Source organism: Fundulus heteroclitus, chromosome 23, assembly GCF_011125445.2.
Source record: "Fundulus heteroclitus isolate FHET01 chromosome 23, MU-UCD_Fhet_4.1, whole genome shotgun sequence".
NCBI lineage: Eukaryota > Metazoa > Chordata > Actinopteri > Cyprinodontiformes > Fundulidae > Fundulus > Fundulus heteroclitus.
Window position 1 is genome coordinate 1,837,089 of NC_046383.1, and position 19,294 is coordinate 1,856,382.

At 42.4% G+C, this 19,294-nt stretch overlaps 1 protein-coding gene across 10 annotated transcripts in view; it reads left to right on the forward strand.

The window, feature by feature from the left end:
* Positions 1–19,294, forward strand: part of atp8a1 (ATPase phospholipid transporting 8A1) — a 139,560-nt gene that overhangs the window by 23,139 nt on the left and 97,127 nt on the right. For all 10 annotated transcript variants that reach the window (XM_036127396.1, XM_012879903.3, XM_036127392.1 and 7 more), the window contains 5 exons: positions 2,127–2,241; positions 9,298–9,397; positions 11,832–11,930; positions 17,807–17,852; positions 18,016–18,056. In XM_036127396.1, the coding sequence (XP_035983289.1) occupies positions 2,127–2,241; positions 9,298–9,397; positions 11,832–11,930; positions 17,807–17,852; positions 18,016–18,056 (401 nt within the window). The remainder of the gene's footprint in view (positions 1–2,126; positions 2,242–9,297; positions 9,398–11,831; positions 11,931–17,806; positions 17,853–18,015; positions 18,057–19,294) is intronic.

The window sequence follows — 19,294 nt, forward strand, 5'->3', positions numbered from 1 at the left end:
ATTCAGCTTAAAAATATCGAGACATTATTTTTGGTTTATATCGCCCCAGCCCTATTTTGATCCAATAGCTACTAACTTGTAACAATATTTCATGGTGTTTACACAAAAAATTAAATCAGAAAAAAATACATTTGTCTTACAGCTTTAATTTAATACAGAAAAGCAACAAGTATTCCTACAGCTGGAAAAATAATCTAATATATTGATCACAATTATATTGATATTATCCATAGATTCCCCCCCTCCTAATTTTGATAAATTGACTTAAGCAAAGTTTACTCAGTTTAGTTGTTTAACTGTATAATTGGCTATAATAGGGTTAGCAATCCTTAAAATCATTAGAGCCATTTTTTCCCTCACTCCTGCAACAAAAACTACATGATCCTCCAAAGAAGATGAACATCTACTGTGTAAAATATACATTAAAGCTTCAAATTGTTTAAACCCTTCGATTATTTCAGGATAAATTATTATCTTTTTTTTTTTTTTTTTGCGGCATCTAGTGACTCGCTTTTTATTGACAGTAGACTGACAGGAAAGGGTCAGAAGAAGGGGAGAGACATGCTGCGAACTCGAACCCGGGACTAAAGGCCTCCAAACATGGATTGCGCTACCCGCTACCCCCAGGATAAATTATTGTTAATCAATAATTCTGCTTTTGAAAACTAAAACTAAAAGGAGTACGCATTTTGAAAGACTAACTTGTCTGCTTGTATTTAAATTTTATTTAAAAATGCCATGCTGCAGCTAAATGACCCACTGTATTTTACAAAGCTTTAGAACATGGGAGAACATGCATATTTTTACTTGAACACAAAAACATTTTCTTGAATAAAATATTTTAGATTTGTGGAAAATGAGCGGACAAAAGCATATAGATCTGCACCTCAGTGACAGATCTACATGCTTTCAAGCAAACAGACAAAAATGGTGTCGTTTAGCTACAGTGGCATTTTGCTGTGAAGATGATCAAATACAGCATGAACATTAAAGAACAAGGAACGTTTGCTTGAACTATGCTTTACTTAGTCGGGCTATCTACAGCAGTGGTAATCCTCCTGTTAGCTCTCAGCTTCATAACAGGCACACTACTTGTAGACAGCCAACTGCACCTTTTTAAAGGCTGTTTGTTTTAAAAAGAGATGGGTGAGTGCTCCTTTAATTTCCACATCATGACTGTATTTTTTTTCCCTAAATACCCAAAACATTTCCATCCAGATGAAACCTGCAGTAGCCTTCTTTGAGACAGTTGAGCAGCAGTGTGAAGCAACAGGTGGGGGAGGGGCCATACTGTTTGTGCCCCATACTGTCGGAGAAAACATCGGGCGTGTTTCTGACATGATGACCTTTTTAAGTCCTTGGTATAGCATGACGCCGTAAAGCTGCCCGTGCCTAGCTGTGCCTTGTGTTTCTTTTTATAGCTCTACGCTGATGTCTAATGTCTGAAAACTAAAGGAGCATTAAATCTTGATTGATTTAGAGTTGCATTGTGTAATATAGTGCAACAGCAGTTCCTGGTTGCAGTTATGTAACATCCCCGTGCACCAAGAAGTACTTTCACAGTTGAGATTGCAAGAAATGAGCTCCCAGTGACACGTAATTTGGCAAGCCTCTGCAATATTTCCTAAAGCGCCTTCTCACTCCATTAGGATTATGTTTTAAACATTTTACCGACGTTGCTCCAAAGGTTAAGTGAGTGTTCTGTGAATTTAATTAGAAATGTTTCTTTATTGTCTATGGCCTACATTTGTTTGGCGGCTAATGTAATGCGCACTTCATTGCGGATGCAGCGTAAGTTGACTCCTGGTTTAGCCCCACGTCCTCTTGTGGATGATATCCTGATAGGAAATGTTGCAAAGTTGGGTTTAAAAGCCAGAAATGACCGTATGATTGTGTGTCATGTGCTATAAAGCTATAAATACAGCATAACACCATGATGTACTTTGCCCTCTGAAGCATCAAAAGCAGCTAAAGTGTCCATGGATGTCTCCCTTGGTACTGTCCACATGTGACGGCTCAAAGACTTCGAAGCGCCTTTTTCATCTCACCTTCCCCTTTGTTGGTGGGTTCCTGTGACGTTTTTGTTTGTTCTTTTGAGTTAAAATCTCCTTTCTTGCCCGCTGCAGGATATGAAAAGACAGAGGACACGACGGAGAAGACGTCGCTGGCTGACCAAGAGGACGCCCGGCTTATATACCTCAACCAGCCGCAGTTCACAAAGTTTTGCAGCAATCGTGTCAGGTAAGTTCACGGAAATGTCCCAAAGATGATAACTGTCTGGACCTGCCCGTCCCTTCCTTCGGGTCGTTATGGTTCATCGTTTGCTGTGGGCTGATTGCTTGATTACCTGAATCCTAACGCGATTGCTTGTGTAATTTCTTTGGAATAGTTTACATTTCTTTGGAATTGTAGATGCTGGAAAGCTCTCCCTCAGTTTAGTGTGGCTTTGTCTCCTTCGACAAAGATGGCTTCCTTCGCCCCTCTTTCCAACCATCCATCCTCCTCTCCTCTCTGCTCATCTTTGTTCATCGGCGTTGTATTTTTGATCCAATGTAGGCAAATCATAACCTGACACAAGCCAGACGTATGTTGCTCCGCTTAGCTTCACTCAAATACTTCTGGGACATCGCCCATAGAAAGTGATTTCTCCAACCAATTTTATGGTCTGGCCAATCAGGACGCAGGGCTGGAGTTTCATAGATGTGACGTAGTGGAGAAGCGACCATGACGTGAGACTGTTTTGATAGCAATGGCGGCTCGCATCGAGGAAGCAAGCGTTAACATTGATGCTGCTATTTCTTCCGTGTTGTCCAATCTACCTAATATTGTTTCATTAAAAGAACATCAGAGAACGGCTCTGAAGGCTTTTGTTGGTGGAAACGATGTTTTCGCCCTTCTCCCGACCGGATTTGGCAAGTTTTGTTTTCCGGGGCGCGTCTGCGTCTGCAGCGGATACGCCCCGGAGCGGTTAGCGGTTAGCACGAACCATGTTAGGAGGCCTTTAGTCCTCGACGCGGTCGGCCTGGAATCGACTCCGACCTGCGGCGCTTTGCCGCCTGTCTTCCCCCCTCTTCCTGTCAGCTCACTGTCAATAAAACGCGTGCCACTAGAGCCGCAAACACATAAGAAAATGTTTTTTCTTTTCTGCGTCGCTATCATCAGCGTCACGGGTTAGCTTCGGTGTGAGTGGCTGAAATAGCACGTCGATAAAGATGACAGACAAGTGGCTTATCCAATCATATGCAAGAATTTTTGATAAGGCCCAGCCTTCAATAAAGGCAATTCCTATGGAGAGGTCCCAGATGTATGTGAGTGGAGCTAGGCGGAGCGACATGTGTCTGGCTTGTCAGGTTAGGCAAATCAGAGGCAGTAAATTGTTTCGATGGGGGACGTTTTGTGCGACATACGTTACGCTTTAACTATAAGAGCTGAATTTGCTGTAGCTTTGACTGCTCGGACACCACGCCTGTCTGGTAGGGCTTTCCCCCAGACACAAATAAAATGAATTAATAATCTTAGCTTGCGTAGTTGATGGGCAACTGTGTTGCTCATGCACTGGGAGGGGACACAGGTAGCGCTACGGTGTAGGCTGCACCAGAAATGGATGAGAGCAGATGCTTCAGCCTGACCTCTCTATCCTGTTGCTTCTCTCGGGGGGGAGTTTGGGGCGGTTGCATTGAAGGTCAAAATTGTTTGTTTGCCATCCGATGAGATCGCTCTCATCTGCGCTACAATTTATTGCAGCTTCTCGCTTATTTCTTTAGCAGCTCTACGAAGCGGTGATAAAAAGTATTTTTTTTTTAGTTAATCTAGACTGATTATAACCTGCGGAGACGGATTTACTGGTGTCTGCTGTTTGACAGCTCTGACTCCATTGCAGGTAAACCACATGGAGTCAGGTGTTGGAGCGGGAACAGCCACTAAAATATGCAGGCCTGTTAGCCTCAGGGGTCAGGATTAGATAGCACTGATTAGGATGGCGTGGGGCTTTAACATTTCTTACAGTAGAGCGGTTGTTTATTATCTCAGCCATCAGGATGCTAGTATTCTACACAGTAGTTGTCATGCAGGGTTATTTACTACCCTGGGTTAAGCAATGAACATATTAGCAACACAAACAAGAAATGGAGCCTCAAATGATGACTTCTCAGTGAGCTTTAAAAGTTGCTTTAATGTGACCTTTTTTATGATGCACTGAAACGTGAAATGTTCATCAAACAAACTTCATTACCAGACAAAGATGGCGTGAGTAAATATAAATGTTAGGTTTTATATGACGATTTCTTTGCATTAGGGGGAAACGAGCTAATTTCAGCAAAATTTGCTTCCATTATTAAATTAGATTATACTACAGAAATTCAGCAACAGATGAGAGTTAAGTCAATGGCATGTTTCAGTTCACTGCAAAAAGGGAACTAAAAATAAGTAAAGTTTTCTTAAAATCTTTATATTTTCCCTTGATTTGAGCAGCTAAATAAGACTATTTGCCAATGGGATGAGTATTTTTACTCCTAAAATAAGATAATTAGATATCCTGAACTTGAAATATGACGATGGAGATAAAATTTTCTTATTTTAAGTGCACAACTCTTATTCCATTGGCAAATAGTCTTATTTAGATGCTCAAATGAAGGAAAATGCACGAATTTCAAGAAAAGTTATCTTACATTAGTTACATTTTTGTAGTGTTTCGAAAAGGGTTAAAATGCAATTTGCAAATTTTTTTTAATAATTTTTTTCTATATTCAGTCACATTGTTTTGGATTGCTTTTTTTTCCGTTAGTTAAATTAAATCATAGTTTGAAAACTGCTTTGTGCCTCCTCAAGTTGTCATGATACTAATGGTTATTTTGATCTGTTTGTGTTTAAAGGGGTGTGTGGGGGGGAAGCTAACACAAGGGGACTCTTTAGGGACCCAAATGGTTTTTCACGGTGCTGGAATTAATTCTTTATTGAAGCATTCCTCGTTTTAATGTGCTGCAGTCCATCATGGAATCATTTAAAGTGTCGGTATGGTCTGGCGGAAACTGAACTGTGGCTAAACCTTTCAATAGGTCCAGGCTGTAGACCTTTTCTAAGATCCCGTTTCTTCAACAGTTTTGGTTTCTATCTCAAAGGGAGCTGTGGTGACTCACTGGCAGGCTTTTCTCCCTTTTTTTTTTTTTTTTTTTTTTAGAGTGAGGCTGAATCTAATTTTACCAACGTAAACGTTTGGTGGTCTCGGTCTCCACCTGCTGCAAGTCCAAAGTGAAGGGAACCACAGCCCGTTTCATTGTGGATTGTTTGCTCACCTGAACTCGTTGACAGATTAATGTAAAGGCCGTTAATCTCTGTGATGTTGGCGGCTATTCCTGTTAAACGATGGGAGCGGCTTTGCAAACCGTCTGATTGTTGACCGTCTATTATGTGCTGCTGGTGCGAAATGCACGGCACCGTCTACGGGAACAAACGAAGCACATCCAGCCGATGTAGGACTGGATTTTAATTGTCGTGGCTCACTCACCTGATCCGTGACGTATTTCACTGATTTTATACACGTTTATTTGTTCAAAGTAGGGATTCCCTTGAGCTGTTCTTTATAAAATCATACAAAAGCTTAACACCAAGCTCCAGTCGCCATGATAATGGCTCAGCTGTCAAGTTAAAGAGAAACATCGATCTGATTTCCAGATTTTAGATGACACGTAAGCCGGCGTTAAAGTCCGCGTTGCTCCGTGGTCAGATATGTGCTATAATATATGCCTTTAACTAGGCCTGCGCAATTTAGCAAAACCTTAACTACAAAATTATTATTGAATAGTACAACGTCTGTATCGATTGTGATTGATCAATGTTTTGCACGCCTCTCTTTTTGTTTTAATCATCTGGAAATCAGCATCTAAGTAGTCCCTTGCAATTGAGAAATTATGCACGACACATTGATACAGTATTTCTTTGAAGTAACGTGCCAGTGCTCTGTGTCATCTTCTGCAAATCCACATGTTTACTGTGGAAGCCGTTTACATTAGTATGTTACTCAAGAGCTTTTCAGTTACGCCCATTTGTTGACAGAACATGATGACAGATCCCTTACCTAGAGCATGGTGCGGGTGGAAACTTAATATCAAGCTGTTTAGTTTCACTTTATCGGTCTACAGTTCTTAAAAAAAAAACAGCTCATTCAAATTTGATAGATGCTAGACTGTTTTTAGCATTGTGTTAGCCAATGAGCTGTGACGCTTTTTCCATTGTCACAGCCTGGTTTCCTGTGTCACAAAAACTGTATGGTAGGCTGTGCGCCTTATTCTGATGCTGAACCAATAAAATAAACATCAAAACAAACCCAATGTGGGCTAGAAATTGTATATATTGGCAAACAGACTTGTCGGAAGTGAACTCCACAGTTTTCATGCAACAGCGAACGAGCCCTGTCCTGTCTCGCGTATGCTAGTATGATTTTGGCACCAAGTAAAATCGTCTGATTGGCCGGTATGGTCAAATCCCATCGCTGACCTCCACAAGATGTAATAATTTTCTTTTTAACATCATAGTTATGCTGATTGAATGGAAGATTACAGCTTTATCCAACCAGAAACCTGTTTGCCATTTGCCCCAACATGCTTTTAGCATGCTTAAAACATTGGAATGCAGTTGTTCTTGTCACTGAAGCACCACCCGGTAGAGGAAAAGCTACTTGCCGTACACCAAAACACCATAAAAATGCCCCAGTTTGCATCGATGAACTCAGTTTTTCAAGGATTTTACTGTTAATCACGGCACCCGGCCCCTCCAGCCGTGTGCGTGACCTGCTCAGGTCAGGCTTATAGGTGCATCCCACATACTGCTTTAGTCCCTGACTAATGCTCTGGTGCAATGTGAAAACTTAAAAAGAGGAGATTCTGGAAGCATGTAATTCATTTAACATAAAGTAACTATGGTATGCAAGTATACGCCTTAGTTTTCCATTTTTAATCTATAACACTAGTAGTCATCTGTCAAGTTATTTCACCTTATCTCACCCCGACAGCTTAACGTTGCTGCAAACAGCATCGCGTGCTGCCACTGCTAATCAGAACTATTATTTTTTTTAGCTTTGTGTTTTGTTAACAGAGCGCGGTGCATACAATGGGGGCTGCTACTGGTTCTTTTCTGGGAAATATGTTACCTTTTGTAACCAGCACTACACCTGCCCTCTGATCTGTAGCTTGTTGCTATAATTTGCATAAAGTGGAGGAACCGTTTGAGATCATCTCGATTCTCGGTTAACCGCCAGGACATAAATGTTTTTAATTGCCACTGGGGTGACACTTCTAATGGCGAGTTTTGGCTGCAGCTTGAATAAAACTCTGATCCCGATGGTGAAATCAACTAGCGTACATGTGTGTAAAAATGACTACTGACACAAAGAAACTTCCTCGTCTCAGCCTGTTGGTTCGCTTCATGTGTTTGGTCAGATTGATGATGCTGAGCTTCCCCTTATGATCATGACTCGTGACGGCTGTGAATCAGCAGTTATGTCCGTCTAACAACATGCAACGTTTTAGTTACGAGGTCAGTCGCATCGCTTGTTCCCTTTTTTGTTCAGTGTGCTTTTCTTTGTCAAATTACAAATCTACATATTAGGTAAATGACATTCAAATGTGTGTTCGTCTGTAGATCTGACATGAAATCCCTCTTTTGACGGATACTTGGGGGTTATGCACGCTTTTTAGAGTTTTAGATATTTTAAGACCTTGACACTCAATAGAGAGTATGAAGTCCTGATTTCGTTCATTTTTTCACTAGTTTACTACTATGCGCAGTAGAGATGCATGATATATCAGCATTAACACTGGTATCAGCAAATTCTTTTATTTTTTTGTCATATCGACATCGGTCTGGTAAGGAAAACCAGACCACCGATGTGTGTATGCATATATATATATATATATATATATATATATATATATATATATATATATATATATATATATATATATATATATATATATATATATATAGCAGTATTGATATCAGATATCGGCTCAAATTTTCAAATCGGTGCATTCCTAAGCTGCAGGATCTTTCAAAAGTATTTCCGACCCTTGAAACATTTCCATATGTCACATAACAACCATTTTTATTTTATTGGGAGGTCTAGTGGTAGAGATGAACACATATTAGTGCATCATTGTTGAGGAGAAAGCAAAGGATACACACGTTTCAAACTTTTGAAACCAGCACCAACAGGCGGGACCGTGCTGTGGGGTTCGTCTCTGTGGGGTTCTTCTCTTTATCAGGAGCAGAGAGTGGTCAGAGTTGTTGGGAGCAAAACAAATGGCAATCCAGGAAGAAATGTTGCTGCAGTCTTTAAAGGACTTGAGACTGGGATGGAGATTTACTTTCCCGCACGAGAATGATCCTAAACATACAGTCAGAGCTACAGCAGAGTTACATTGACCAAGGCATATTCATTTTCAAACGGTCTAGTCAAAGTCCAGACCTAAATCCAAGGCCTGACAACTGCTTTTCACACTTTGACACATCCAATCCGACCGAGCTCGGGCTAGCTGTTCAAAGGATAGACAAACTTTTCTGCCTCAGGATGAGCAAAGATGGCAGAGATATACTCTAAAAAGTTTAACTATCATTGCAGTGAAAGTTGGTTTTATCACGTATTTATTTAAAGGGAGTTTTATAAATGTGCCCCAGTTTCCATATCTTCAATTGTAAAAAGAAAAGATATTTCTGTTGGGTTTGAAATGGCAATATCATTGCTGTTGAATTCGCACGTTCATGGTTGCCTTTAATGAGTTAGACACTCGGGAGCATGCAAAGCACCGCTGCTGGCTTGGCCTGCAGCAGTATATACATCTTCTCCTAAAGTGGCTCCTCTGACTGCCCCCCCTTTTTAATGCAGCTGTAAATCAGCCCGCTGGAGGCTGGGCCGTGGGACTGCCGCAAGCTCTTCCAGTTTCAATATCCCAGCATCATGAGCAACCCCACAGCGGCACAGGCCACATCGCTCACCTCTGCCAGGATGTCTTTATGCCCCCTCTGCAACCTCCTAGCTTCTAATGATTCTTTATTATTAGTGCCCTGGTGTTTGCAGTTTGTCAATGCCTGACACACACATAAACATGTTTTTAGAGGATTGTTGTCAAAATGCTTAAAATAAAGCTAAAAAAAAGGAAAAGTAAAGCCTCATCTGCATTTTGCATTGTTTCAGTGATGAAAAGATTGCATTTTGGGAACTAACTTTGTCATGTTTTCTCCCCTCTCTCGTCTCATGTTGCTCCGCCATCACCTCGTTGCATCCCGCCTGACTCGGCTCTTCAGCACGGCCAAATATAACGTTCTCACCTTTCTCCCTCGGTTCCTCTACTCGCAGTTCAGGAGGGCAGCCAATGCCTTCTTTCTCTTCATTGCACTCCTGCAGGTAAGTTTTCGTAACAGTCTTTCTCTGTGAAACACACAAATAAAAAGGAAAAAAAAGAAGATAAATAACACAACTGTGAATGTCAGCGCTGTGGTAAAATTTTAGCAATTGGGCCATTTCCCTTTTTTTTTTTGTCCTGCCACACTTGGCGTTGAACTAGACACCACTTCCTGGAAGGTCATGTCTGTAATTTCATACGTTTACACACTAACACACACACGTTGGTATGTATATATATCGTTGTTAGGACATTACATTGACTTCTATTCATTCTCTATTGCTTTCTATGCCCTAACCCTAAACATAAGGTCACAGGTACATACCTTAGCCCTATACCTAAGCATTAGCTCAATTTGTATTCTGAGGATCTCGCAAAATGTCCTTTATAATGCCAATTTGCCCAAAAGAACGTTGACCTACTGTCAGTTTTGGTCCTTATAATGATAGCCACTCTCAGATGCAGTATTTTTTTGACATCCTGATAATAAAACATGCATTCTACACCTACCAGCTCAACACTGCAAAAATGGAATAAAAAAATAAGTAACATTTTCTTTAATTTGAGCAGCTAAATAAGATGATCTGCCAATGGAATGAGATTTTTGCACTCAAGATAGGAACAGCTCATCATTTCACGTGCAATATATCTAATTATCTTATATGAGGATGACTTGCCTGAGTCATTTACAGGAAGCCGCTTTGCACCACTACACTGCAGCGCAGACGCGGCTGACATTAGACTTTCAGGTGTTTGGAGCTTTCCAGCCTCCAGCAGAGAAGGGACCGCTCCGAAGACTTGACTTTTTGTCTGTATATGTGAACTGACAGACTGTCCCACCCGGAGAAAGCCGTGTGGTTAGGAAGCGACTCCATCCTGTGTCCTTTTGAAACGCAGCCAGTCCGAATCTCTTGTTTTCTGCCGTGTCGATATGTCGACCTTGAATAAAACGGCCACGGCAGATGAAAGAGGCATGAAATCAATTTCCGGTAGTGTAAGACTGGCTAATCACTGCGGCTCTGCTGTTATTTACATGTTAGGACCCAGCAAGCTAATACGTTTTAGCACGTTCGCATTAAAGCAAATCGATAACACTCGTGTTTTGTTTGTTTTTTTTTTTGGCTGCACAAAATTTACAGTCCCATCATTTGAGAGTTTCTTTCCATCCATATGTCAAAATAATTTGGCGCAGTAATTTTTTTTATGAAGGATTCAGCCTAGGTTACTTTTAATTTAGAGCAACATTAGCTTCTGCTAGCTGCTGCATGATGGCTAATTTTTCACCACCGCATGATTGTCCTTTTTAACAGAGCTCCGCTGTCTCTTCAATGACCTTTTTAGAAAAACGGAAATCTGCATTTTTTTTTAAAAACAGATAGGCACAAAATTTGAAAGGCCTCATAAAATGATGTTAACTCATTTCCTTCCCAATTTTTTTTTTTTTTGCACTCAGTGTTTAATCACCAAGCGATTGCTACAAGATGAACGACGTTCAATTCATAACTTTTTAATACATTCACAGACCTCTCAACTTCTATCAAAAGTTAAGAGTGAGATTATGCTAATTTGGGGGCGGGGCTTGTTTGGGGGCGTGGCTAACGTGACACTGGAAGAGCGGGTGGAGTCATCTCCATCTCCGAGGGAAAGGAGGGGGGAGAGGAGCAAGCGCGGAGGCACAGAAATACGGTGCATGTAGTTAAAAAATGCAGAATTAATAAAAACGAAACTTATAAACAGACCAAGTGGCGTTTTAAACTGCATCTGGTTAGCAGAACTGTTTTATGATCAGCGTGCAGCCATGACTGGTTCTGAATGAACCGGTCATCTTGCAGCAGCCCCCCCCCCCCCCCCCCCCCCCCCCCCCGCCCCCTCCCCTCCTGTGTACGCGGTACAGGACCTTACCGGCTCACTTTCACCACTGTTAAGACTAAAATTATTCATAACTCTGATCACTCTTCCTGCTGCTCTGTTAAAAAGAACTGCAGCAGGAATTACTGATGGCCACAAGCTGTGAAAGAAGCCGAAACAGCTCAGCAGAAGGCGGAGTTTTGTCGTCCGCAGCCCAGACGGGCTTTGTGATTTTTATGCGTGAGAAATTCAATGTTTGCGTGTGAAATGTCATGTGTTGCGTGTGAAGTTAGTGAAATGCGTGTGTCACACGGTCAATGCGTGAGAGTTGAGAGCTATGCATTCAAGAGAAGCTGTGTGAAGAGCGTCTTATACAGTAAGTGACTAAGCGTATCAGGAAGAAACCGTTATTGTGTCACCTTATCTGCTGCTAGTTGTATGATACAGCAACTTTACCAAGGAGGACATTACCATGTCAAAATAAAACCCTTAATTTTTTTTTTACTGTCAAACTTTTTTGAGAAAGAAAAATCCCCCCAAATCTAAACTAATAGTGTGACTTCTTTTTTTTTTTTTTTTTTTTTTTAGCAAATCCCAGATGTGTCCCCCACTGGTCGCTGGACCACACTGGTGCCGCTGCTCTTCATTCTGGTTGTAGCCGCTGTCAAGGAAATCATTGAGGATCTGGTAAGAAAAACCTCGAGCAGAGTTTCCTTGGTCACGTGTCCCTTTTCGTAAACACGGGAAGCTTCCACTTCGGTAGGGATGCTCGAGGCTTACACTCTAAAACCTGTTTCATCTGATTGAAGTTAATTTAATAAAGAAGCAAAAAAAAAAAGAGAGGAAACCTGTACGGGTGGTATACTTACTCACAGCTCTGTACATCTTGAGCAACCGGCTCGGACCTGTTGGGCAAAAAGCAGATAGATCGTGGCGGCTATCCGAGCAAAAGCACACACAGTCAGGCACGCATGCGAACCTGCGCATCCATTTCTGGGGCCCCAGCTGTGCCAACTGGACCCAAAAAACACATTTAGTCAATTACCCTAGATACTCAGTGCTCAAGCACAAAGACAGTTTTGTACAGGCGAAACAAAGCAAGCGCCCTGAGCTTTCTGTGCCGTCAGGTTCTCCAGAGTGCTGCTAATGACCTGAGCCGCCGAGCAGATGCTTAAAGATGCTTTAGGGTGACGTTGGTATTGTTTTTGAATTAACTGCTACTCTTTTAGGGAAAACCCCTCACAAAAAAAAATCTAAACTTAAAAGGTAGCCATAGAAACGATGGTTATTGGATCTTGGCTCAGAACGCAGGTCCCCCTTACCCAGTCCTGGGTAGGCGGCAGATAATGTTTGCCGTTTTCTGCCTAGAGTGGGGGCGGGTTACTAATGGTGAAGTCAAATAAAAAAAAAAAAATATGTGCATTCTGCTGTTGGTGTGTAATCGAGCCTATCTTAGCAAAGCGAGGGAATGTTGCATTGTACTGTATTGCAGTGCCACTGCAATGCGATCCCCTTGTGCAGGTCCCGGTGGGTGGTTACTCTACACTACGCCGTAGCGTCTATCGTGCGCTCGAAGGGACCAGCGCAGCAGTTCCCCCCCCCCTCTTGGCTTGTTGTGGAAAACATGGGAACAGAGTGGGATGATGACTCCATCTTTATTGCTGAAGGTCACCTGCGCACACGTCTGCTCCCTGCACTGCGCTGTCCCTCACGAGTTGACCTGACAGGGCAGCATCCAGCCCTAACTTCATGAATCATGCACACGCGTCGCACGGCACACGCCTCGCTTTGTCGCTTGGCCGTCTCTTCTGCCGCGGCCTCGGGCTCTTTTGTTCAGAGCACTTCTGCCGTCATTCAGCTTTAAATGCCTCCAAATGGCAACATAATAACCTGGCTTTGTACTCTCAAGTGGCATTTTTACAGTATCAGATTTTTTTTTAATTATTATTATCATCTTAAAGGCTAAAAACAGAGATTGCAGCTGCTGCTTTTAGATTTTCTACCGTGTTGAACGTCTGTAGAGGCCCGGTGATGTACTACCTGTGCGTAACCTCCTCTCTTTGCTCACCTTTTGCCGCACCACGTGCGATTTAAATACGCCGCATCTCATTTTCTCTCCACCGACAGCGAATGTGAGGACGAGTGGAAGCGGCGAAACCTTCCCAGCCACTCCTTTAAATTCATCTCTGCTCGCCTAACGCGTCTTCGGGAAACAGGCGAAGGTCTATCTGTGCCGCCACACCTAATAGTGAGGATGAAGGGGAAACGAGCTGACAGCTCTAGCACAGGCCCGTGATGAATGGGCTTTCGGAGAAGCCAACTTTTTCTGGGGACAGCGCAGCCGGAAAAATGAGCGATGCCGAGCCCCGCAGAACGGTCACGTTCATTAAAAAAAGCACTGCCTGTTGCTGGGATATTACATTTCATTTCCTTTTAGCCTGAGTCTGAAGAGGAAGGCCGGTTGTCCGGAAAAGAGACTGATCGATGGAGATTTCGTTGTGGCTCGCCTGGATTCCTACGTTGTCAGGAATTGGATTTCAGAATCAGAGAATCAGAATCAGAAAAAAACGTTATTAATCCCACGAAGGGCAATTCATTGCAGCGACCCGGCCAGACATACACAGAAAAACAGACAAGGGGACAAGCATGTGATACGTTTCACACACAATGGTCAGAAATGCAAACTTGATTCAGGTTTATGAACCTAAATGCTGAAGGTACAAAACATTTAGGATAATGAGCAGTTTTGATCATAGGCATATAATAACAGCGACCTGAGGGCATTAAACTAAAACATGTGGATAAAACATGCCTCTGATCCAAGTCTATGATCTAACCAGTCTTCTTAGTGACCCGGCTCACCCAGCGTGTGGCCAGATGTTTATGGATTTCAGGATTTTCCCAGTCCGGATGGAAACAGAAAGTCGGAATATGCAATAATTTTGGATTTCCAGATTTTATTTCCTATCCCATCATCTCAATGCTATGCCCTTCCTTCTTTCCTTCCTTCTTTGTGTGCTTCTTTCTTTATTCCTTGTATATTTCCTTTTGTCCTTCCTTTCTTCCCTCCTCATATACTTTATTATGTCCTTCCTTCCTAGTCTTTCCTTCTATCCTTCTTTCCTCCCTCGTCATATTTTCATTCCTTCTGTCTTAGCTTCCTTCCCTCTGTTCGTCCCTTCCATTTTGTCATGTCTTACCTCCCTTCCTTCTGTCCTTCATTCCCTCCTTTCCTTGTGTCTGCCCTTCTTTTTATGAGAAAAAAACCTGTCCTCACTTGTGTGATTCATACCTTTTTGTTTTTCTCCGTCTTTCCCTCTTAGCATCCCTTCTACCCCATCTTGCCTCCTTTTGTCCTTCCTTATATCTTCGTTCCTTCCATCCTGTCTGTGTTTTTGCAGTTTCTCCATTTAAATCCGCTCCCCAGTAGCAATGTCTACCGTTACAACAAAACGAAATGCAGTGTTTAAAATGTTCAAGTGAACACGAGGGACATGCAACTCTTGATGGTCGAGTCTGGAGAGGGGAACGGGGGTTTCCACATGAAATATGCAGGAACCCTGAAGATCGGACCACACGGAACAAAGCCGGAGCATCGCTGCAGCCTCTTCTAGTTAATTTCTGCGCAGCACGTAATCGCTCCTCTTGTTGCGTCAAACAGGAGGCTCCTGAGACTCCGGAATATTATGTTGTGGACAAATAAGTGTAGCTTGTCAAGGAAAAAAAAATAAATTATGTTTGTCACCTAAACATAAACACTGCTGGATTTATTTTTGTGTATGTATACAGGGCCGATAGCAGCTGTTTAATAAAAGGGATGCTTTGCGTGACAGTGGTGAGGGGCCGAATTTGTCACATATTAAATTAGATTACGTTGCTGCAGATCTTCTCTTCTTGTAAACAGGTAGTTAGCAGAGGTGTGTGTGTGTGTGTGTGTGTGTGGGGGGGGGGGGGTCTGTCCTCCCCTTGTTAATCAACTAGAGCACACGTTGCTCTCAGGAGCTCAGTTTTAATGCACAGTAATCATTTTAATGAGACGGGGGCAGCAACACGTTATTACTCAGCGTGATGCCGCTTGACAAGCTGTCCCTTGGAATCAGCCGCCGAAATCGCAGCTGATTGCGTGATTGTTGAGCAAACAAGCGGGGACACGAGGGGAAGGGATGGTGCTGATTTGCCCCGGTCACACCAAAGTGTTCACACCCCCCTGAGCTCCCCCCCCCCCCCGACTTACGTAACAGCCGCACTCTTCAGCTTCGCTGCCTTTTTTTATTAGCGTGAGAAAAATGTATACACTGGTTTTTATTAAAAAAATCAACAACAACTGTTCCGTCTGCAAATGCGAAGCAAATGGCAAAAACGTGCCAAAGCATAAACTTTGATAACGAAAGCATTAATCAGACTCTGAAAGAGTCCATGTCGCTCTGGTGGGGAGAAATGGGTGGCAGGAAAAACTGAAATGCTCTGCATCTCTACGGTGAAACAGCAGTGGCAGCAACGTGCTGTGGGCGAATAGGAATGGTTTAGTGCTGCAGGGATGGAGAAGCTGGTCAGAGCACTGAGCTATATTATACACTGGAGTGCTAATCGCCCGCTGTTAGAACGAGTCGCTTTGAAGCCACCAGCCGCCATATTGGTACTCCCTATTTCCCCCCCCAGTAACGAGGGAATATGTGCGCTACAGCATTGAATAACGATGATTTTTTCATGTTCAGGGGGAGCTTAAAACTTTTAAAATGTCTAATGCCATATACTTTTATGTTATGTTCTAAAACTATCAAGTGCTGAGAAAGTCATGTGCTGAAATATTTTGCATTTTATTAATTTAAATATACATATATAACATTTATAAATATTTAAATAACAATATACAAAAACATATATTTACATATATGTATACATATATATATACATATACACATTTATATGTACATATATGTATATTTAATATGAATAACATGTAAAATATTTCAGCACCTAATTTCCTAGTAGTTGATAGTGTTAGTACATCCACTGACTGTAGAATTACCTGTGAAACGTTTTCACACAGCCAGAAAACTGCTTGTTGTTGCAGCCAAATCCTGTGGGATTCTGTGAGAGTAGGGAGGAGCAAGATGGCGGCCAGTGACTTCAGTTTTTCGCCTTAATCAGCCTTAATCAGTAATATATAGCTCAGTGGGTCAGAGTCAATGGAAAGATGGACGTGTCTATATAGAGCAGCTAGTTTTGGTCCTTGAGGGCCGGTGTCCTGCAGCTTTTAGATGTCCCTGGTCCAACACACCTAAATCAAATGGCTGAATTACCTCCTCAGTGTGCAGTCAGGTTCTCCAGAGTCCTGCTAATGACCTGATTATTTGCCTCAGGTGTGTTGAAGCAGAGACGTGTATAAACGTTGCAGGACACTGGTCCCTGGAGGACCGGAAATGAAGATATAGAGCATTCCTGGAAGACGACTGAATACAGGCGGTAAACGACTCGAGACTGAGGCAGAGGTCCTCCTTCCAGCAGGACAACACTAAACAGAAAGCAACGGCCTCAGATTGATGCGTATCTCTGTGTTAGGATGGCCCAGTCAAAGCCCGGACCTGAATCTCCAGACCTGAATCATTGACATGTTTTGAACAGAAATCCCGGGTCTGAAGATGAATAAAGCTGGTAGGGATGCGCATCAAAGGGAAGAAATGGTTCACCCACTCTTAGAGTTTGAATTTGTGAGAAAGGTTTGGAAACGATGCGTAATTTTTCTCCCGTCTTCCAGCTATTAGACGCGTCGTGTTGGCCTATCTCGCTTAAAATCCCATTAAAAACACGATGCGGCGGTAACATGATCTTGCGGGGTGGATCCCTCTGCCAGGCGCTGAGTTGTCTGTGATGGTTAAAGAAAGATGACCTGGAGTACTTTCCACGCCGTCTGCGGATTCACTTCGGAATCTTATGAGCTCTGAAATTTCTTGGTGCGGTTGGATCACAAGATAATGAACAAATTTCCCATTACATATGTATGCCTGCAAAAAAAAAACTAGTAAATATTGCTTAATAACTGCAATAGTTAACCTGTGCACCATCCATGCTTTTTAAGTAAAGCAAACATGCCCGTCGAGATGCAGATGCTTCTGTCACATCCACTCTGTGACGGTTTTTAATCCTCCGTGACTTTCTCCCCATCTGCCAGGTGACCCTGCAGGGATAACTGAGAAAAGTTAAGCTGTAGATTTAGGACTACTATTGGCGACCACGCCGGGGGAAGAACACTGCAGCAGGAAGGGATGAAAACGCCGAATGATGCGGCTGCTAGAAAGGTTACACAGGCTCGAGGTGGAAATCACTCTGGATCGTCAGGCTTTCATCTCACTTCGGCTCTGTAATGCTAATTTATGGATCTGCATCTGTTGGGGTGGGGTGGGTGGTGTTATATCTTTTCAGAGTTTCAGCCACTTTATTATTTCATAAATTAAGTTGCTCCACATACTTAAAAACATTGTTTTCGTAATTAACTCTCTTCAGGTTAAATCATTGACGTCGCAGCATAAAATGTGCTAAAGGCGAATGTTTGTTCTTCACAGAAACGGCACAAAGCGGACAACGTTGTCAACAAAAAGGAATGTCAAGGTACTGAAAACACTCTGTTGTCTCTGTTTAGCTCACAGAACATCGGTGTCCGTATTGTTATTTCTAAAACCAGTTCTCCTCGCCTCTTTGTTTTATTCCTGTTGTTGCTTCCTCTTGTCTTTGGCGCCAACCTCCTCTCCGTCGCTCTCCTCACTCGCCCCAGTCTTAAGGAACGGCGCCTGGGAGATTGTGCACTGGGAGAAGGTATGTACTGTCACCACTTCTCATTTGACCTTTTTACGCCTTGAAAGAAGAAGGCTTAGAGTACTCATTTTGCTGCTGTTATCGCTGGAAAACCTCCCAACTTATATTCTGATATTTTTCTCTCTACACACACCTTTACTGTCCGATTCCTTTTATAAGTATACGTCCTAGAATAATTGTACAGAGTGTCCCATTGAGGTGGCCTTTAGAAAGCGAGACTATAGGACAACAAGTCTATTTTTCTCGTCTCTCAGAATAAAATCTTTTTATTTCTGTGGCCCGAGTAGGACGGCTATAAGCGGAGAGCGTGCAGAAGAAACACCAGGCTGCGGAGAAATGAGCTACAATCTGAGGGCTGGTTCTCAGCTTTTTTTTATTGTTGGTAACCTGATCTCTTGAACATTTTGCAGACAATACATAATTCATTTATTACACAATGTATTTGTGGATTTCTTCTGCATCGAAGACGCAAAAGGGACTAAGGTCGAAGAAGCTTGTTCCAGCCTCTGTGCATAAAGCGGAGCCCCGCAACAACAAAGAAGCTTGATGACTTCGAAATGTGTATAAATGAATGAATGAATGAATAAATGAATGACGGCAGTGCTAGAGAGCTACTGCACAGACAGACAGACTTGCTGCATCCTGAGTGCAGGAAGGAGCCTCATCGCAGATCCTTCCTCCCTCTTAGACTGTATCACCATCACTGCTCCCAACGAGCTCAATGAGTTGTTTACTATCTGCACAGTGTTCCCATTTTTGTGCTTTGTTGCTTTTATGCCTACATAAAAAAGCTTGTTTTGTTTAAAATCCCCCCCCCCCATCCAGTTGCACGCTTCATTCAATCCGAGTGTGCCATTTTTATAACTACAGTATTTTTGTCTCATGCAGTAAACTTTTCCTTTATTCGCTGCTGACATCATTTAATTTCTCCGCTGCGGGACATTAAAGGTTATTGTCATTCTTCTACTCTGAAATAATGACAGTTATACATAGTTTTATCTAGTGTGAGATTAGGCATTTGTTTTTAAGCGCAAAATCAACAGTAACCCCTCTCCTGTTAGAATCGTATCATCTATTCATTATTACAGCCTTAATGATTTTAACACATTAATTGCTCAGATTTTTATCTCTAAATTGGAAAACACTGTAAAATGTTGTCATTTTGGTCTTTATAGCGGTGGCGCTATAACGAGCTAATACCAGCTGGTTAATTAGTTAGCCTTCCTGCTCTGGTAGAG